This window comes from Achroia grisella, unplaced genomic scaffold (assembly GCF_030625045.1).
Source record: "Achroia grisella isolate CSIRO2021 unplaced genomic scaffold, CSIRO_AGI_Agris_v1 utg862, whole genome shotgun sequence".
In the NCBI taxonomy this organism is placed as follows: Eukaryota; Metazoa; Arthropoda; class Insecta; order Lepidoptera; family Pyralidae; genus Achroia; species Achroia grisella.
In genome coordinates, this window is record NW_026713046.1 from 510,961 (window position 1) to 534,641 (window position 23,681).

The 23,681-nt window shown below is 34.6% G+C and overlaps 1 protein-coding gene across 1 annotated transcript in view; it reads right to left on the bottom strand.

Annotated features, from left to right (window-relative positions):
* The window catches only part of LOC131852795 (phosphatidylcholine:ceramide cholinephosphotransferase 2-like), a 200,469-nt gene extending 183,802 nt beyond the window's left edge, over nucleotides 1-16,667 (bottom strand). Inside the window, exon 1 of the mRNA XM_059203526.1 lies at nucleotides 16,323-16,667. Coding sequence (XP_059059509.1) covers nucleotides 16,323-16,416 — 94 coding nt within the window. The 5' untranslated portion in view covers nucleotides 16,417-16,667. The remainder of the gene's footprint in view (nucleotides 1-16,322) is intronic.
* Between the last annotated feature and the right edge of the window lie 7,014 nt (nucleotides 16,668-23,681).

Consider the following 23,681-nt stretch of genomic DNA (forward strand, 5'->3'; position numbering starts at 1 on the left):
ATTATTACTAGATAATAATGTAAACCATGATGCATGATAGTAACAATTACTAACGATACATTATTGGAAAAAAAATAGTTCTGAGGATACTATTAGTATTCCTATACTTTAGATTAGAATTATTTACTGGACATTCTTGTGGAGTAAATAAATCTGAAATATGTTTAATATTAGTAGTCATAAATGTATATATTGTGAAAATTAAATGGATAAGAGTGGCGTTTAATTGTGCTATAATTATAAAATTTGGTGTTTTGCAGGAGTTCATGATTTGCTTATAAAGTGACTATTGGCTCAGATGACCTTAAAGAAATTAGCAAAGGAAGAAAAACAATGAGCATAATACTAATAACCAATACTTAAAGAGGATGAATTAAGAAGTTCAATGGAGTTATAATGACGGTGACAATGGCATTGATATTCTAAAAAAGGAGCTACAGAGGTAAGGTAGACTGGGCCGTCAAGCATTAAATTGCGTATTGACGGACAGGTTGCATTAAATTGCGTTGGCTGGGTCGTTAAGCATTAAATTGCGTATTAACGTCCAGTTTGTGTTAAATTGTCTTTGGCGGGGTCATCAAGCATTGTATTGTGTATTGATGAATGGTGTCCTATTCATTAAAGGTAAATTGATAGAATGTTGTATTAAATTGCGGTTGAATATAAGTAATAAAAAATTGCCAGTTTTAATGCATATTAATTATCGGAGTGAAATGGAGCGGATTCAGTAAAATATAATAAATCAAAAGTCATAGGACACAAATTAATTTTGGTCGAAAATATAATTTCTATAACTAATATAATTGACGATTGCTGGAGTACGTAGAGTCGCTGTGGTGATATATGTGGTATATGTCGATCGCACTGAATTAATGCAGGTGATAAGAGAGATAATTTTGGTACGATGAAGAATGGTTATAGTTATACCCAATTAATACTACATGGACTGATATCAGATGTGTAGACAGAATATAGTGGAAAGTCGCTTGCAATTGTTGATGCAACTCTTGATATAATAATAATATTCTGGTATACCACCACAAGACCCATCAATATTTTATGGAATGATAATAATAAATAGTGGGGAGTTTTGAAGAAATTCCAGATTATGTTTTAGATAATCAGTTTTCAAATGTACATGATAAAGAAAAATACTACATGTAAATAACACATTGCATGAGACAGATAGAATGGAAAAAATATAAGTATTTACCTTAAACCTACAAAATATAAAGTAGTGACTACTATGATAGATATATTCTGGTCATAAACATACAACATTTTTTCAGAAGTGCTTTATACTAATCTTACATAATATTACACAATAACAAAGTGGAATAACGATTATATGAAAACAAATATAAAAGAAGAAAGGTGAAGTATGTGAAACACAGAGTAAATTGGAGTTAATATATAAATGTAATTTATATTCAAAAGAGGAGGAAAAATCACGGTGCTGGTTACGCTGGAAAGGCCAATCGCACTAGAGGCATTCGGCTTATGTGTGGCAATATAGTGTCAAAATGAGTCCACCATCGTTGTAACGTAGCACACATGCCTCCAAGGAACAAATACCTAATAGAGTGGATTGATTCATGCTTGAAAAGAAAATAAACTTAAAAAGGAGAGAGATGTAGTGTATGTGGAAACACTAGCAGTTTATTATCTATCGTCTCGAGCCGAGCGTACACGGACCGCCGTGCGCAAGAGGGAAGGGATTCCCTGCGCAAGCGCCGCGGAGTAAAGACGTGGAGCTATGGCTAACGAGCCGACATTACGTCGATAACAACTTACATACAAGAAGACATAAATAACAAATAAGTGAACACTATAGTTATGACTATTCAAAAGTGCTTCAATGTAAGTTTATTTGAATAAATGATTTTCTATTCTATTCTATTCTATTCTATTCTATTCTATTCTATTCTATTCTATTCTATTGACGCCGTACTTATTTGTTGAAAATTAAACAGAATAGCAGTGAGTAACACTCCTAGCGGGCTGCGTACAGGGAAATAACAAATTGCTAATATAGGTATCTAAACCTTAAAAATATTAATATTGAAACTGATAGCGTGGTTTCGTATTAGATTAGTCATATGTTTTTTAAATTTTTGCATCTAAAATTTATATATCACTACCTACCGCGGCTTCGCACGGGTGTACAAGTATCTTCTTATATATAAAATTTTCGTGTCACAATGTTAGTTACTCTTCCGAAACGGATTGACCGATTTTTATGTAATTTTATACGCATAATCAGTTAGGTCTGAGAATCTGCTACTATCCATTTTTATACCCCTAAGTGATAAGGGTTGTCCACACTAACAATTTTTTTTTATTTTAAAATGTGGCATTAAAAAATACGTACAATTACAATTTTACCCTTCTATCACAACCCTTATTTTTAACAGCTGTTTTAATCAATATGGCAAGAATGGCAATAGAATATTTGCGGGGTCAGCTAGTACTATAACGCGAAAGTTTGCGAGTATAATGTAAAAATTTGACGTTCATAAGCGGCTAAAATGTCCTACATTAATAATATATATATATAGTATGAGTGTTTTGTATGTATATTATGTGTAAATATATACACATAATATAGATATAAAACACTCAGACCAATGCAAACTGTCATACTAAAAAATATGTTTGTACCCTGCCAGGAAGCGAATCCGCGTCTATCAGAAATAAAGCGGCGTGCAAAACCGAGGCAATAAAAAAACCAATGATGTCAAAGATGAGTCGGCCTCAAACACTGATGACTTTACTTAATCACAATTTTCATAATCATTTCTCAATAATAAAGCATGATTTAAAACAATAACTTCATTAACCACATATACCCACTTTGCGATTAAAATAATGCAAAGTTTAAGGAAAATCTTCCTATTAAATTACTCGTTTTTAGAAGTATCTACTGAACCGATTTAAATGACTGTCTGAACCGAATTACACAGATAGTCTAGACCAGGGCAGGCGAACCAATGGCACGCGTGCCATTGACAGCACGCGACACTATAGTGTTAGGCACGTAGTCGATCATAAAACTGTTTGAAGAAGCTGGCTAATGCTATTTTAACAATATTTTCACCTACCTATGCCTGCGAGTCATTATTTTCAGAGATGAATAACATTAAAAACTCGGTTACAAACCGTTTGACAGATGAATCCAGTTCAGCAAACACTTTGCTAAAAGTAACATCGTACAAGCCTGACATAAATTATTTGTCATCTAACCTGCAGCAACAGAAGTCACACTAATTTTACAGTAATTTAATTTATGCGTGTAATGAAAACAATTCAAAATGTACCTCTTTTGTTTACTTTATTTCATAGAGAATTTTGATAGTATTTATTATTATTTTCCAAATAATCAGAAAGTCAAAATTATTTAATGGTACGTCAATGACCCCATTAAACATCTTTTGGAAAAAATGTCACATTGATGCATATAGATTCGCCTACCCTGCTCTAGACCTTGAGAATTGAACCCACAACCATCGGCATGCTAACCACTACACCACCGTGGCCGTAAAGTTGTATATTTATAAAACGTATTCAGTAATATAAAAGTAATCAACACTTACGACGTCAGTATGTATTCGCGTAACTCGCTTCCTATATAGACGCCAAATTAAAGATTTTTAATGCGAAAAAGGGTTGTAAGGGGTTGGAAGTGGAGATGAAATAGAAATAGAAATAGCCTTTATTCAAATAAACTCTATATAAGCATCTTTAAATATATACATAGTCATATTTTTTATTCTACGACTTGCTATGATGAATGGTTATGGTATGAAATAGAAAGGTACAGAAGTATCGTCATTTTTAAAGCTAGAAGTTTGAAACTTATTTTTTAGGCTGTTAAAATTAAAATGAAATGAAATGAAAATATATTTAATTATATATATAAATAAACATGATAATAATCAAAAAATGTTTGATTATATATAAATAAACATGACATTTAAAGTTTGTTAAAATTTTACTCCTAAGGGTTTATATAAAATAGGGGATGAAAGTTTGTATGAAGTTTGTATTCGTCATTTTTTGAAGCTAGAACGATGAAACTTTTTTTGGGTTAAATTAATGAATATTTTTTCTTTATATAATCACTAACTACTCGCCCCGGTTTCGCACGGATGTACATGCATTATATATATAAACCTCTTGAATCACTCTACCTATTAAAAAAACCGCTTCAAAATCCGTTGCGTAGTTTTAAAGATTTAAGCATACACAGGGACGGACAGACAGCGACAGCGACTTTGTTTTATACTATGTAATGAAGATTCTACGCGGACGAAGTCGTGGGTACAGCTAGTTATATACAAAAGTGTAATAGAAAACAAATGAATAAGTTGCTGTATTAAGAAGCAAGTTTATTCAATTTCCAGCATCCGTTCACTAGAAACACTATGATTCTAGGTAACTAGTATTGCTCTATTAACGGAACGAGTATTGCGAAAACCCAGTTCACTATAAACCAAATTCCTTTAGTCACTTCGAAGTTTATAGTTTACTGTTAACTAAAACCGGGATCTATTTCCTTGGATACAAAAGACGGTCGTGATGGTCTAGCGGTTTAGCACATCGCCGTATTGCCGATGGTCGCGGGTTCGATTCCTAGCACAGCGGTTCCAAGATAGTACATATAGTGATAATTTATATCATGAAGTAAGTGTGATGCAGTCGCAGTTGCGCGGTAAACCTAGTATTATGAACGTGGAATTTTGTGAGAGTAGATGGATGGATGTTTGTTACTCTTTCACGCAAAAACTACTGAATGGATTTTGATTAAACTTTACAGTAATATAGCTTATACATCAGAATAACCGTGTAGCCACAGGCTTAGCTAGTTACTCTACTTTTGTCTATTGATTTCCAAAGACCTATAGCTTATACGTCAAAATAAAACATAGACTATTTCCACATAGGTGTAGCCGCGGGCACAGCTAGTTTCTCTACATTTTGTCTATTGATTTCCAGAGAACTATAGCTTATACATCAGAATAACACATAGACTATTTCCACGCAGGTGTAGCCGCGGGCACAGTTAGTTTCTCTACATTTTGTCTATAGATTTCCAGAGAGCTATGGCTTATACATCAGAATAACACATAGACTATTTCCACGCAGGTGTAGCCGCGGGCACAGCTAGTTTCTCTACATTTTGTCTATAGATTTCCAGAGAGCTATGGCTTATACATCAGAATAAAACATAGACTATTTCCACGCGTGTGTAGCCGCGGGCACAGCTAGTTTCTCTACATTTTGTCTATAGATTTCCAGAGAGCTATGGCTTATACATCAGAATAAAACATAGACTATTTCCACGCGTGTGTAGCCGCGGGCACAGCAAGTTGCTCTACGTTTTGTCTATTGATTTCCAGAGAGCTATAGCTTATACATCATAATAAAACATAGACTATTTCCACGCAGGTATAGCCGCGGGCACAGCAAGTTGCTCTACGTTTTGTCTATTGATTTCCAGAGAGCTATAGCTTATACATCAGAATAAAACATAGACTATTTCCACGCAGGTGTAGCCGCGTGCACAGCTAGTTGCTCTACATTTTGTCTATTGATTTCCAGAGAGCTATAGCTTATACATCAGAATAAAACATAGACTATTTCCACGCAGGTGTAGCCGCGTGCACAGCTAGTTGCTCTACATTTTGTCTATTGATTTCCAGAGAGCTATAGCTTATACATCAGAATAAAACATAGACTATTTCCACGCAGGTGTAGCCGCGTGCACAGCTAGTTGCTCTACATTTCGTCTATCGGCTTCAAGAGAGTGTAACAAGTCTTCTGCTGTCAAATTGGTGCTAGTTGGTTAACATTCGCACGTTTCGAATTGGAAATAATAATAATAATCTTAGGACAATTCACACAGCGCCATCTAGTCCCAAGTTAAGCTAGCTAAAGCTTGTGTTATGGGTACTAGATAACTGATACAAATACATAGATATTTTTTTTTTTGTAAATACATACATATTATATATAGAAAACACCCAGACCGATACAAACAATCATACTCATGAATACAAATGTTTGTGCCGTGCGAGGAATCGAACCCGCGACCATCGGACGTAAAGCGGTGTACTAGACCGCTGGACCACCGAGGTCGTCAAATGTAAAATTACAATGATTATTTATGGTAAAACAGTAACATACAAGTTTCTTGCTCGTTCTTCTTGTAATGAGACAGCTTCCGAATGTAGATTGAAAGAATGATAACTATGACTATTCAAAAGTGCTTGAATTAAGTTTATTAAGAAATTGTTGCTTATTATGAAAATACCGACGGCCATCTTTTACCATCGCACCGCTCGCCATCGACAGGGAATTCATCTCCACACGCTGGAACCTAAATGGTCTCAAACAGTGTGGTTTCAGAGGAGCTTCCCGCGTACACTTAGATTGTGGAAAGAACTTCCAGCCGAGGTTTTCCCACGAGACTACAGCATGCTGTTTTTCAAGAAGGGTATATTAAGACGCGCATGTGATGCCCTTGGTGTTACAGGCGTCCATAGGCTACAGTAACCATTTACCAGATGGGCTGTATGGCCTTGTTTGCAACCATCATAGTATAAAAAAAAAATTGAATAAATGATTTTCTATTCTATTCTATTCTGCCGCACAATCGAGTGATTGTAAATCGTGGCAGACGATGACCTTCGCGGCGTCGTGGGCTGGCTGTTACCACTAAACCAGTTATTTATAACACACCGGCCTGCTGTTCACACTGCACAATATTTACTTTCTGCATGCAATGTGTTTACTTTGTGGATATAGTAGTAATTTAGTTTAGTTAGTTTATTATTTCGTGAAAGATGGGACTCGATAACATCTCCATTCATAATCATTCACTTGTTTTTTATTTATTTATTTATCTAAATAAATAAATAAGAAACAAGTAAAATTTATGTAACTCAAAGGTGACTGACTGACATAGTGATCTATCAACGCACAGCCCAAACCACAGGACGGATCGGGCTGAAATTTGGCATGCAATTAGATGTTATGACGTAGGCATCAGCTGAAAAAGGATTTTGATTATAGAATTAATCAAAACCACCAATCCCCAAAGGGATAAAAAAGGGGATGAAAGTTTGTATGAAACTTTGTCAATTTTAAACCGAACGGGCTGAGGCATTGAATGCATAAAGCTACTATAGCTACTATAACGCAGGCATCCTCTAAGAAAGGATTTTGATAAATGTCACTACCAAAATACGGATAAAATAGGGGATGAAAGTTTGTATAAATCTTCTTAGATATTCGACTGATTGAACTGAAATTAAAGATTGGAGCTACTATGTTGAAAACGTTCGCTTAAATAGGATTTTGATATATTCAACCCCCATGAAGATAAAATAAGGGATGACGCAGGATGTAAATGTATTAGTTTGAACCTATCAGTACCTAATGGAACGAATAAATTAAGACGAACAAAATAATTTTTAGTTCTTTAGGCTATTTTCATTTTAGAAAAATAAAGTTAAATTCCACGCAAACGAAGTCGCAGGTACAGCTAGTGTATATGTATGTATTTATGAAATAATCTATGCACTTGTATCAGTTATCTAGTACCCATAACGTAAGCTTTAGCTAACCTAACTTGGGACTAGATGTAAATTGTCCTGAGATTATTCTTAATATAAAAATAACATTTTTTAAAGACTGATTCATATAAAAATATGTTTCGTATGACCAAACGATGTGAGATATAAAAAATCAATAAAACAAACATAATTTCGGCGCCGAGCTATTTTTATGATATAACATGAAAGCACCTTTGGCATGTTTAAAATTTATTCCTGCTTTGCTACCTGTTGCCAAGCGACAAGAGGAGAGGGCGCTGCGAGCGATCAGTAGGGTTGCCACCTCTTTTCAAGTCTGGCTTCCACACTACAAGAGCCGAGATGGGAGGGAGGCGCGGTGAGAGAACTGGGAAAAGATCCCTCCACAATTTTGAATTTGAATTTGAATTTGAGGGATTTTCCCCAAGTTAAAAAGGGTTGCCACCTCTTGGATTAAAACGTGCCCGAAATACAATCATCACAAATGCATTGCATTCATTTGTATAACTTCTCATATTATTTTAAACCATGTAATTCATGAATAGAATAAATTTATACCAACACTTTTAGTAGATGTACAAATAAAACTAAAACATTTTTTATATGGCAATACCAGTAAGTACAGAGAAGACGAAAGATATTATTTTCTGGAATATATATATATATATATTAATACACATGGTATATATAACCTGCTCACAACTTTTCCGATCCGTTCGCGGGCTGCTCGTATACGTATCTTGTGCCCCACTACTCTCGAAAAACCGGATGTCATAACATATAATATTTTAAATTGTTGAGAAATATTAAATATGGTTAAGAGTAAGTTTTAGAAATTATTAATGAGTCTATTCTTTATTTTTAATAATAAAGAATAGACCCATTAATAATTTCCTCACTGAAAAAACATAATTCAATATTAAATATTGAATTTTTTTTTTAATTCCAGTGGGCTAATTATGTAACTTCGTTCGCAACGATTTTCGTATGTAACGTAGTGAAAATGACGTCATCTGTCAATAATGCGATCATATAGACGCCATTTGACGCTGTCAACTAGCATTGCAACGTAAATGCAACTTTACATATCGATAAAATTTATTTCTATCGAATGTCGATTTAGTAACCTCGTTGCAATGTCACGTAATCGCTATTTTGCCGAAATGACAGCGTGGAATTGAAACGGTTTTTACATTATGAGAAACAATTTAGAAGGTGTTTCTTTTGGTTACAATCTTTAAAATATCAGCATTAGCAGCATTATTTATCTTGTTTTGGTAATTTTCAGTATTACATATATTTTTATTATATTAAATATTACGTAGAAAGTCGTGAAAAGGTTTTAAATTTATTAAAATGGGAAAATTGTCACGACTCACAACACGACATCAGTGTTGCCAATTCGATATTTTATTTTCGTCCCAAATCACATAGAATGTTGTATTAACTAGAGTAAATGTTTAATATAAAATTAGGGTTGATTATGATATTAATATAATTAAAAAACTATTTCAATGAATACGGTGCTCTGTGAACGGAATACAACGTTTATGATGCTCTGTGATTTGTTTAAAGTAAATAAATTTATTTGTTTAAAGTTTTTACAATTATGTACAAATTTAAAAAGATGTGCCCATATCATTTTAAATTTATATGGATACCTACGTACTTACCTAGGTATCTATAGCAGAAAAGAAAATTTAATTTGTAGGTTAGATTATTATTATTAATGATTATAAATAGTTTGTATAAAATATGCTTTTATATTCAAAATTATTAACCTTATTTTTTCATTAGAATAGAATAGACTTTCTTTATTTTATTTTATTAAATGTCTATTAATAAAATTAAAATAAAAGAACAAGTGAACGCTGCAGTATATTTTGTAATTTTTGAACGCAATAAAAATTGTTTCAAATCAACCAACTAGTGTAACAACCCAATAAATTAAAATGTATCCCTCTAAAGGTATAAGCTATCTAATGTACTGACTTTTTAAATTGGTCGGATTAACAATATTCCGCTGCAACTTCATAGTAGTGTTTTATCGATAGAAATGATTTATGTTGCGGTCATTCGACCTTACTTGATCGCATTTTTTAAATTGAAATGATTTCATATTGCATCACAACTTCAACAGAAACAATTTCATATCGTGTTACATAATTAGCCCACAGGAGACTAAAAATACGTTTATTCGGAAACGTTCAACATACGCGACAAGCAGATAATTCATGTACAACGAGCACTAATATATGTAATATAATACAAAAACCGAAACAATAATGAAAATGCCGATTAATTTAATTTGTTCGCCGGTACCTGGACACTTTTAATTTTAAGAACAAATTTTGTGACAATGAACCTTTTCCTCAATAGGTGGCACGACATATATGCAACAATATTATGCAAAAATCCAAAACCAAAATGCCGTTGTGTTCGCTAGTGCGCTGCATTTTAATTTTTACGTACAAATTTTAAGAGATTTAGACCTTCCTGGTTTCCAGGTGTTGGCAACCCTACCGGTAGTACGGACGAGCGGTTATTTACGACACTGCAAATAAATCAAACGCGAATATACGAGACTGCGTGTGAGTCACGCAATGTGCAGCGCTCTCTACCATTCAATAAAGTAGATATTTGTGCAATACCGTGCAATGTATATAGTTTAAACATATTTGGCGTGGACGACCTCGGTGGTGTAGTGGTTTAGCAGATATAGTACCGGACTGGGTGTTTGTCTTTCTAAAAAAAAACTGTCTTCTAGTATCCATAATAAAAGCTTCGTTTACCTTAGGATTATATGCCATTTTTTTCGGCCTACTCTAATGTTGTTGGCCGTAGCTGGCCTTTACAGCTTCACCGGACGATAGGAGGCGAGTGCAGATGGCACTCCAAACCCGCGGAAGGACTTATGGAGCGGCTGAAGGGCAACTCCCGCCTGACGGATACGACTTTAGTCTGAGGGCACCACTAGGGGTTCGAACCTCGGCTCAGGCCGTCGTAATTTCGATCCCGTTTCAATTGGACGGGGGATCGATTTCCCCGTGCGATGTAGAGCTAGTGTCCGTATTAAAGCCTAGACTTAGGTTCGAATCCCTGATACGTCGTAATTTTGAGTAGTCATGCTCACTAAAATGTCCAGACTTGTGGCGGCGCGGCGGCGTGGTGGGCCGGGTCATTGGGCTCCCTAAAATATGGTCGAGCGCAGTGATGGCTGGCTCATTCGTCATACTCGTGAACGGGTGCTGCTTGTAGCGACTGGTCTGCTCTAATCACTATGAATGATTTCCTCTTATTAATTGTTTAACCAGTTGGTTATATATTCAATATTTTTTCTATTTCAGTATTTAATTGAATTAGTGCTAATTGGTGGTTTGTATTCACACACTTAAACTTAAAAATGTAAAGTAATAATAAAATTATTTAAAAGAGCAACACGCAAGTTTCTTGATCGTTCTTCTTGTGATGAGACAGCTTTCCGAATGAGCGGTAGATTGAAAAAATGTAATGACTATTCTAAAGTGCTTCAATGTAAGTTTATTTGAATAAATGATTTTCTATTCTATTCTATTTCAATTCCCGTATGAATTGGAGGGGGGATCGATTGGAGGGGAGATGGCGTTTTGTGAATTGTCCAGGTGCATTACTATTATTTTCAAAATCAACGTCATAATCGTGCATAATATGTTTTTCCCATTTAGTCATACACGTCATGTTTTTTTTATAACTATCCCGTTCAGATCGGTTAGCTTATCAGTTGAGAACTGATAAGAAACAAAACTCGTCCATTTTAGTCGAGATTTTTAAATGTGTTTGAATACCGTAATCTGTCTAGACGGCCTCGGTGGTCTAGAGGTTTAGCACACCGCCTACATCCGATGGTTGCGGGTTCGAATCTCGGTACAAACACGAGTATTCATAAGTATAATTGTTGGATGTTTTCTATGTATATTATGTAAGCATACAATTTTTTGCAACGGATTTTGAAGCGGTTTTTTTTAATAGATAGTGATTCAAGAGGAAGGTTTATATTAGAGATGAAACGGATAGCAGTTTGGCCGGATACCGGATATTCGGCCAAACATGTGACCGAATAGCCGGATATCCGGCGGAATTAAGCTAACTAATAAATTCATTTTCTTTCTATTTTTATTCACTATATTTTATTCTATTTAATTTTTAATCACTTAATAGTAAATGACTGTTTATTCACTACTAAGTGATTAAAAATATGAAACTAAAACTAATTATATTCCTTATGTAATACTAAGACTAAATACTAAATAAATACATAAAAAAATACCCAGATTTTTTTTTAATTCGGCCGGATAGTAGTTATCCGGCATTCGGCCGAATAGTATTAAGGCCGCCGGATAGGTCGGATACCGGATATCCGTTTCATCTCTAGTTTATATGTATAATACATATACACCCGTGCGAAGCCGGGCTCGCCCCGGTGCTAGTATTATATATTATGAATCTTAAATGATGAATTGTACCAATTTAGACATGACTGGTTGAGCCATTGGTACTCGAAATATAGCTATTACTGTGTGCGATTGATACAGAATCAATTGATTGATAGGGTTTTATACAAACTGACCTCGAGATTGAATTTAATAATTTTGTTCATTCTAATTGCATATCTGGTACAAACTGAAATCCAGCGCTGGACGCCCATCAGTCAAATGATCAGCCAATCATACTGAATATGTATAAATGTGTAACTATACTAATATTGGCAACAAATGGATTTATTATTATTATAATTATGTATATATATTATTTCTCAGTTATAGCTGGTTTTGTAGTGACAATTTTTTTTTTATTATTTTTTTTTCTCATTATTTGTTGGTTTTATTATTATTATCATCTGTTATATGCTTCTGTTGATAGTTTCTTATTCACAAAAATATCCTAAAGTATAGTAAGTATAATATAAGAACACTATATAATACGAAACTTTAAAGGCAGAGAGAGAGAATAGAATAGAATAGAATAGAATAGAAAATCATTTATTCAAATAAACTTAATTTAAGCACTTTTGAATAGTCAACATTTTTTTAAATCTACAGCTTATTCGGAAAGCTGTCTCATCACAAGAAGAATAAGCAAGAAACTTGTGTGTTGCTCTTTTAAACAATCCTTGTAAGTTCACATTTTACAAGTCGAAACGTGTGAATACAAACTACCAACCAGCACTAATTTATTTAGGCTCAAATATAAAAACACAATAAGATTAAATCAGTCGTAGTGATAAGAGCAGACCAGTCCCTACAAGCAGCACTCGTTCACGAGTATGACGGATGAGCCAGCCATCACTGCGCTCGACCATATTTTAGGAAGCCCAATGACCCGGCCCACCACGCCGCCACATGTCTGAACATTTTAGTGAGCATGACTACTCATTCCACTCGACCACACTATATGGTAGTTACAGTATTCGCACTTTACATGAGGATGCATGCGGCAATCAATACAAAAGCCGCTACGCTATCATATATCAAGAAAGCAGTATGAAAAATAAATTATAACGTTAGAGAGAGAATAGAATAGAATAGAAAATCATTTATTCAAATATACTTAATTTAATCACTTTGAAATAGTTATAACAATGTTTCTTTTTTAAGCAGAGCTTGTGTTGTAGGTACTAGACACCGGACATAAGCACTTGGACATACATTTTTTGAATACTATATTATATCTATACATATAAATAAAATTGGAGTGTCTGTTTGTAATATTGAAATAACTGTACTACATGCATATGAATATAAATACGGTACATACACCAAAATAACATTTTTTACAATTTTTCTCTGTCTGGCTGTTGTTCCGGCTAATCTCTGAAATGGCTGGACCGATTTTGACGGGACTTTTATTGGCAGGTAGCTGATGTAATAAAGAGTAACTTAGGCTACTTTTATTTTAGAAAAGTAAAGTTAAATTCCACGCGAGTACAGCTAGTTGTACATAAACCAATGTCCCCTTTTGATCCAAAGAGCAAAATATTGGTCATCGGTGTTAATGGCTCATGGAATTTGAGCTTGTATAGGTAAATATGTCAAGGTGAGGTGAGGTCAGGTGACCCACTAGCGAGGAAGCCTGCCGGGTAGCCAGGCAGGGCACAACGACCGACACGCAGACATTAACATAGCTAATTAATTTGATACGTATATATATTTATATTAGCTGTACTCGCGACTTTGTCCGCGTGGCATTTAACTTTATTTTTCTAAAATAAAAGTAGCCTAAGTTACTCCTTATTCTACTACCTTCCAAAAGAAGTCCCGTCAAAATCGGCGCAGCCATTTCAGATATTAGCCGGAACAAACAGACAGACAGACAAAAATTGTAACAAATGTCTTTTTGGTATCTCTCTCTCTATACTTAGTCTGTTTATATTAATGTTTTTTCAATATTACAAACAGACACTCCAATTTTATTTACTTATATGTATAGATTATTAAAATATATTCTTTTTTCTCTAATAGCATTAGAGAAGTCCGAAAAAAAGAGAATCCATTAAAAAAAAGTTCAAAAATCAGTGCAGTGTTTAATTTAGTGTTGTCAACAAGTAATTATCAACGAAAATTCAAGAAAAACGATGAATGTGTAAGACTAGCTGTTCCCGTGACTTCAACTTTATTTTTCTAAAATATAAGTAGCCTAAGTTACCCCTTATTACATCAACTACCTGCTAAAAAGTCACAACAAAATCGGTCCAGCCATTACAGAGATTAGCCGGATCAAATACACAGACAGACAGACAAAAATCGTAAAAAACGCTATTTTGGTGTATGTAACATTATATTCATATGCATGTAGTAAAAAACGGTTATTTCAATATTACAAACAGAGATATGGGACACAGTCACCTAGATACATAAAATAATAATTGCATCAATTTTATTTATATATATATATATAGATAAGTACAAATTTGCGATCAACTAAATCGCATATATAGTACAATACTGGTGTAATTCAGAAATTTGAAATTTTGGAAATTAGATTTTATTTCCACAGTAATAAAGTGATAATTCCAAAATTTGTAATCTTTGAGTTAATCCAATATTATAATAAGTGTGCAAAATGTAAAACAAAAAAATGTACGAATGAAAGGCACATGTATAAAAATGTACGATCGTTAAGTTTGAACTTGAACTCGATTCTTTAGAGTTTCGTAACATTGTGTTCGTAAGTTGTATTTTTATTTATGTACATACGTATTCAAATGATAATAGACTTTTTCAGTGTTTGCCACGTCAATTTTCAATTCGAAATTTAAAATAGAAATAGAAATAGAAATAATCTTTATTCAAATAAACTCATTACAAGCACTTTTGAATAGTCATATTTTGATTCTACCACTCATTCGGAATGCAGATTCATCACAAGAAGAATGAGCAAGAAACTTGTGTGTTGCTCTTTTTAATAGATGTTTTTTTTATATAAATAATTACAGTATAACAAGTAAGAGGCATGCGATAATCAACATAGAAATCGCTACGCACTCATTATTAGTATAAAAAATTCATGTAGGACATTTTAGCCGCTTATGAACGTCAAATTTTTTATATTATATTTTTTTCCCTACCGTCCAGTTCGGTATATAGATCCAATTGAGAAGAACTGACAAGAAACTCAATTGAATTACTTTTTTTTTTAAATCCAGTTTATTTACAATGCATAGGTATTTATATAGGTGTCTATGTCTAACATTAAATGAAAATCCCGAACATGAAAACTATTGCCATGCACGCTCGTCATTCAAGTAATCGTTTAGTGAGTAATAGGCCTTGCTCAGTAAATATGATTTAACAGATGTTTTGAATTTATTTAAGGGCAAGTCCAGTTCGGTATATAGATCCAATTGAGAAGAACTGGCAAGAAACTCAATTAAATATTTTTTTTAAAAGCCAGTTTATTTACAATGTATATTTATATAGGTGTCTATGTCTAACATTAAATGACAATCCCGTGCATGAACAACTATTGCCATGCACGCTCGTCATCCCATCAATACCTCTAGTTATCCTCTTTGGGATTACAGTCCTAATGTTATACAGGTAGGCATAGATTCTATTGACCTACTATTGTAACTATAATAAATAAAATTTCAAAGTAAGTTTTCATATAATTGGTTGTTATAGACACAACTCTATCTCACTTTTTTTTGCAGGGAATCTTATTATTTTAATAAAAAACACTATTATACTGCATTTATAATCAGTAAATTACTATTACATTTATAATCAGTAAATTATTTATTAATAACTAGCTGTATACGCGACTTCGTCCGCGTGAAATTTAACTTTATTTTTCTAAAATAAAAGTAGCCTAAGTTACTTCCTATTACAACAGCTACCTGCCAAAAAAAGTCTCGTTAAAATCGGTCCAGTCATTTCAGATATTAGCAACAAACAGACAGACAGACGACTGTAAAATATGTTATTTTGGTGTATGTACCGTATTTATATTCTGCATGTAGTAAAAAACGCTAATTTCAATATTACAAACAGACACTTCAATTTTATTTACATGTATAGATGTATAGATAATATCAATATTGAATTAGTTAGTTACTAGTTATTACATAGACATCGCTTCTCAAACATAATCTATAATTAAAGCCCATTATCATGAAATTCGCGCCAAATAACGACAGAACATTAAACCGGTAATGCGGTGTTTGTATTCAGAAACGATAAACAAACGTACCTTTTGCATTGAGCTGAGTGCGGAGTCTGGTGAGCTCCCTGGATCGACTCCTGGCCCTCCGATGAGCGGCGATCCTCCTCGGCGACCGCGCCATTTCACTCAGCAAAAACACACAAGAAAATCACAAACACTCACATAGTTGCATGTGGCGGTGATAAATGCACTGGTTTTGTTGTAAGCCGGCCTAGTTACAAACCGGTACTGTATGTTTGTAAACACTACACTGAGAGCATGATATATGTAGGTAGGCATAAACACTGCAGATCGTAGAGTACGTACGGACAGACGGCGAGTTTCGTAATTGATAAAGTAAGGTCGTTTCGTTAATGTAAGGCACGAGCGTCGTGTTAAAGGCACAGCGAGGCACTGACTGACACAACACAGTTGGTTCAGTAGTTACGGCGTTGTTGTTGGACGCAGGGTTGCCAGTTGCGACTTAACTTTGTTTCGAACAAAGAAGCTCTCGAATTGTAATATCAAGCTCCTAATACAGGCTTGCGAGCCTAGTGTAGAAGTACAGTAAATTAACAATGTAAATGTATATAAAGAATAAATAAAAAGAAAAAAAAATATATATATATATATGTTAACTTGCCAACCTTGTACGCCTCTTCGATATATAATAATTGTTAACTGTGTAATGTACACGTAATATATCTTTTTAGCACACACTAAAAATATTTTTCTTTCTTTCTCTCGCAGTCCCCAAGAAACAGGTCTGACCTAGTTAGGTAGACTAATTGATAAGAGAAATTAAATTCTAATCCAGTACATAATTTATGTATATCTAAATATATTATGTATTCATTCATGTATTATGTATAAACTAGCTGTACCCGCGACTTCGTCCGCGTGGAATTTAACCCTATTTTTGTAAAATAAAAGTAGCCTAAGTTACTCGTTATTACATCAGCTACCTGCCAAGAAAAGTCCCGTCAAAATCGGTCAAGCGATTTCAGAGATTAGCCGGAATAAACAGACAGACAAAAATTGTAAAAAATGTTATTTTAATGTTTGTACCGTATTTATATTCGTATGCATGTAGTAATAACGGTTATTTAAATAGTACAAACAGACACTCCAATTTTATTAGATATATATAGATAAATATATTTTAACGACCTAGAGGGTAGATATTTCTTGTACAGAAACTTATTTTAAATCGTCTACTTTAAGTTTTTATATATGTACAGTTATTTCCATACCTTATAGCTCTTATAATCATGACTGATTTATTTTGTTACTTAAGTAACCATTTTTTATATAATATTAACTTTGTTATTTAGCAGTTTGCATTCACACAAACCTCAAAAATATAACTCTAAACAATTTTTATTTAAAAGAGCAACACACAAGTTTCATGCTCATTCTTCTTGTGATGAGTCTGCGTTCCGAATGAGTGGTAGAATTAAAAAATATGACTATTCAAAACAAATGCTTATATTAAGTTTATTTTAATACAGACTATTCCTATTCTATTCTATGGAAAAACATAATTTTTTTTTAAGTCTAGCTACTCGCCCCGGCTGCGCATGGGTGTATACGTATTGTATATAAACCTTCCTCTTGAATCACTCTATCTATTTAAAAAAACCGCTCCAAAATCCGTTTCGTAGTTTTAAAGATTTAAGCATACATAGCAACAGACAGCGACAGCGACTTTTTTTATACTATGTAATGATTTTATAATTTAATCTCCAACTAAATTGAATGAGCAATGATGACCTCGTAATGGGGACCTAATATTTCGCAACGGTTGGCAGCCCTGTGCGGGTGGTGCGTGCCGGGGCGGTGCGGGCGCGGCGCCGCAAGGTTGGCCACACCTGCTGCTATTGCATCACTGATAACGTGATAACACCTGTAAAAGCCTATCGTCCAGTCGGCAGACCAGACGACACACTTTCCCTACTATACACTTATACATATACATATATATATATACTTAAGTCTTTGTTTGGCAGCGTAAATACTGTTTATCTGATATATATAGATTATGTCATTGTTATAATATGTAATATTATGTTATCTGTGGTTATAAGGACTGTAGTATAGATTATATGTGTTTACATAGAAACACACATATCTTTATAATTACTAATATTATAAATACAAAAATAACTCTGTCTGTTTGTCTATCGCGCTATTACGCCAAAACTACTCAACTGATTTAAATAAAATTTGGTACACAAATAATCTAGACCCTAGAAAGGAAGAAGGCGACTTTTTAATGCGAAAAATTATTAAAACCCCGTACAACCCGTACGGGGTTGAAAAGGGATTTTCCCTTTCAACCCTCACAACCCCTTGAAAAAGTTGTATGGACGTATTGTCATTTTTAAAGATGGAGCTTATTTATAGGCTGTTGATTGGATATAAATAAAAATGACATAAAAAGGTTTATAAACTAAGTTATCCATAACCCTTTACCCTAAAATAAAATAAATAATTAAATGAAAATGCTATCCAAGGGCACTATTTCACGCAGATGAAGTCGCGGGCACAGCTAGTAGGTTATAAATCACAACGTAGTATGTAGTAAATAACTAGTATTGTTTACAAAGACAATAGAGTGCAATTATATTATTCTAGTCTTTGTAGGTACAAAGTACTCTGCGTAACTTTGTTTTATCTACATCTATCGACAAGCAACTTGCTTTATGCACTTAAATGCTAGGCGTGATCCACGCGGGTCCCCTGGAAACCATCTTGATAAATTCCCGGTGAATTACGATGTGCTAACTGATCTGACTTCGTGCTCATCTTATCATCCTCCACTGGTGCCCCGCCAGCGTAAAACGTTAGCGCAGGCGGGTGCAGCATTCCATAAACATCTATTTAAAAAAATGCTAAACGTGATCCATGCGGTTCCCCCTGGAATCTATCTTGATAAATTCCTTCTTCTTTATTTTATTACGATGGACTGACTTGACCTACTTCTCATCATCATCATCCTCCACTGGTGCCCCACCAGCGTAAGCTCATACCGCAAGCGGGTGCATCATTTTATTATCATAAAATTCAAATTCAAATTCAAAATATCTTTATTCATGTAGGTCTATTACTGACTCTTATGATATGTCAAATCTACCGTCAGTTCGGAATGATTTCGAGATGAGAACTGAAAAGAAACTCAGCTTGTATTCTTTTCAAATTTATAATACAGATTCATTATAAATTCAAATTTGGAAAAAAGAAAAAAAATGCTAGACATAACGGTAATTGGTAACCGTCGCCTATGTATATGAACATCTGTGAGTTGCCAGATGACAAAGATATCATGCCTCTTACCCTGTCATTACCTGCCTCTGGTACACTACCAGAGGCAGGTAATGACAGGGTAATCCTTACACCACTAAAGAACCTTAAGCCACTTGCTTTTTACACGTTCTCTACGTGAAAAAAGCAAGTTCCTTAGTGGCTGAAATAGGCAAGACTGGTCTCTCTCTCTCTGTCCAATCCATATTCCCAGTTTATCTAGGGTCGGGTCTCCCTGTACATCTGCGTCAGAAAACTCTCTTCTGGGTTGTCTGTATAGTAAGGTTGTCCTGGTCCATCTGCTTCTTAATATTGTTCCGCCAAGTGGTGCGTAGTCTGCCTCTATCACTGGTCGAGTTTGGTAAATAGGCGAGGCTGGTAGCTCTCTGGTAAATACTTGCTTCATAACAAAATTTGTCTTCATTGAAAAGAGCATCACGCAAGTTTCTTACTTATTCTCCTTGTGATTTGGCTTCAATCAGAATCAGTAATTTTTTCGGACTACTCTAATGCTGTTGGCCGCAGCTGGCCTTTACAGCTTCACCGGACAATAGGGGGCGAGTGCAGATGGCACTCCAAACCCGCGGAAGGACTTATAGAGCGGCTGAAGGTCAACTTTCTCCTGACGGATACGACTTTAGTCTGAGGGCTAGGGGTTCGAACCTCGGCTCAGGCCGTCGTAATATCGATCCCCTTCTGAATTGGACGGGGATCGATCGAAGGGGAATGAGTAGTAATATAGAAAATATGACTATTCTAAATGACTTAAGTTTATTTGAATAAAGATTACTTATATTTCTCATTTATTATACTAGTAAAGATTATAAATTCACTTTCAAATCCAAATTAAGCATATACCTTTCCTAGAACTAGTATTAATAATAATAATAATAATAATCTCAGGACAATTCACACAGAGCCATCTAGACCCAAGTTAAGCTAGCTAGAGCTTGTGTTATGGGTACTAGATAACTGATACAAATACATAGATATTTTTTTTTGTAAATACATAAATACAAACTCGGAGTTTTGATTAAGATTTTCTGTAAGGCTGACGTAATATGGAATTTTATTCATGTATAGGTAAAGGTATAAGGAATACAGATTAGGTAAACTGTACCTCGACCAGACACAGTCTAATGACTCCTCTCCATCCTAAGGTTGCCTGTAAGAAATCGCTATTTAGCGATAAGGCCGCCCATTGTTACCTCTATATTATAATTATGTTTTTTTTCTTTTTATATTTGATGTACATATTAATTTATGTAATTATTCTTTCTGTGAGAGGACCAATAAAGTAAAAAAAAAATAAACGGAGAAATAATAAATGATTGAAAATAGAGATTTGAAAATATGAATTGCCAATAGAATTTGAAGTGAAGTTACAAACAAGAATGTATAATAAGAGGAACTATAAATTTAATTACAAATTTAGAATATAAAATACATTTTTAATTTTCCAGTTACGACATGGTTCGGGTTAATTTTTGGTTCTGTTATCGAGTTACCTTCATAAGAAAATCAGTCCGATATAAATTGACACAAACATTTTTTTGTTGTAGAATAGCTAGATATGAACTCACGACCTTCTATATTGAAGTTGGCGTACTAAACTGTGCAGTGACGACACAAAAATGTTTTTTGGTGTCGACAGGCTAGATATGAACTCACGATCTTTTAAGTTGAAGTTGCCGTACTCAACCGTGACGGTTTAAAACTCTGGATTACAAAATATTATACAAATGGTATAGAGTTAAACTCGGAGTTTTGATTAAGATGTTCTTGTAGGACTGACGTAATTGTATGGAATTTTTGTAACATAATTCTGACATCACTCTCCTGAAACGCGTATTAAAATGAATCGCAAGTTACCTACAGATACGCAATTAGCAACGGTTAGCTTTTATTAAATCGAAACAATGAACACGGCTCCAATATTACAGAATTAACATTGATTCCAATTCTTAGATTTATAATGTTAATTTGTTGTATGAAAATTGAAACGAAAAATGTTCACAGATACAGAGAACTCGTGTAGAAAATATAAATATAAATATACGGACATTATTAGGGCATAATAGTATAGGTATCTTTATCGTATATAGTATAAAACAAAGTCGCTGTCGCTGTCTGAGTGTGTGTGTGCTTATTGTGCGACTGGTATTATATTATTATTATTTTTTCTCTCGACTTTCGCCGGTAATCTTGGTATGTACGGGCCTTTTTTTTTACAAGGGGAAATCCGTCATGGAGACCCACACGCCCCGGGGGAAGCGTGGGGTACTGCCGGACTCCTACCGCCTAAAACCCCTTGGTGTCCTCCGAGCGCTTTGGTGCCAGGGTTACGGGATCATGATGATATTTAACCGTAAATCCCGGCAGCACGGGGTCTTCAGCCCAACTCCTGGGTAGCACGCGCGCCAAATCCTGGCCTCATACCTCCTTAGGTGACAGCTGACGCCTCCGCGTCTGCTGCCGCGAGGCCCGTGGTGGGAGGTGACGGGCCGGTCTCGGCCTCCATCTCCTCCACTCTCGTCACTTTCGGCGGGCGACACCCTTTGGTGCTGCCCATATGGTATGTACGGGCCTAAGCCAAGTACACAACAATGTTCTATTTTTAGGTGAACATACTATACATGTAATATTATGTTATATGTGCTATAATATAAATGTTGGCCTAAACTGTTTGTAGAAATTTTCTAACAATGCGGCATGTGTTTAGAACTACAGCCTTCTGTAGTTGGCGGTATATATTAGGGGGCAAGTTCAGGGTATTTATTGACTGATGTATCTGTTTCGGTATGACACCTGTAGTTGAGAGGACGATTGGTACTATTGTTACTTTTTGTAAGTGCCACAGTCGGGTTATTTCAGTTTGTAATTCTTTATATTTTGTTATTTTTTCGGCTATCGTATTTTGCAGGTTGTGTGTGTTGGGGACAGCGATATAGAAATAGAAATAGAAATAGAAATAATCTTTATTCAAATAAACTCATTACAAGCACTTTTGAATAGTCATATTTTGATTCTACCACTCATTCGGAATGCAGATTCACCACAAGAAGAATGAGCAAGAAACTTGTGTGTTGCTCTTTTTAATATCAATCAGGTATCCAGTTTTGTTTATTAGTGAATTGTCTGGCCTATTGTAATGTGTGGTTCGATCTGTGAGAATAGCACGATCAAAGTAGAGTTTAGCTGTAGAGTTCTCTACGCTTTCAGGATTGTATTTATAGTATGGTTGTAGGGAAGTAATAAAGTTGTTCTGTTCGGCAAGTTTTTGATGTATGATGTTTGCTACTTGATCATGTCTGTGTTTGTAGTCAGTTTGAACTATTGTTTTGCATGTTTTGCATGCACCTGTAATGTGTTGAATTGTTTCTGGACAGCTATTGCATTTTCTACATGAATCTGAGGTGATGTTTTTTGTAATATGTTTTTGATAATTCCTGGTCTCAATAACTTGGTCTTGTATTGCCATCATAAAGCCTTCGGTCTCTGGGAAGGGTCCTCCTCGGCTCAGCCATGCGTTCGACGCCTCTTTGTCGACATGAAGTTGGCATAAGTCTAAGCGGTGTCTTCCGTGAAGAGACTTTTTAGTCCACTCAGTAATTTTCATCCTATCATCTGCTATTTTTTCATTGTTTTGTTCTTCTTTATTCTTTAGGTTTAGTGGTGTTAATTTATGATCATTGTATACTATTGTTTTATGTATTGTAGAAGTTTCAGCGTATTATTATCAGTTACACAATATACATATACGGTCATTTTATAGTGATCACAAGGACGGGCTTATATCACAAAGTCACACAATTGTATTTTTAAATATTGTTTATTATTATTATTCTTTATTTTTTTTTCAGCTTTTGCTGGTTTATTATTATTATTATTGTAAGTGACCCAAAAAAATTGTCCTCAATAGTTTTTGCATAGTGACTTTTCATCACACAATATAAAACAAAGTTGCTGTCGCTGTCCGTCCCTATATATGCTTATATCTTTAAAACTACGCAACGGATTTTGAAGCGGTTTCTTTAATAGGTAGAGTGATTCAAGAGGAAGGTTTATATATATAACACATGTACACCCGGGCGAAGCCGGGGT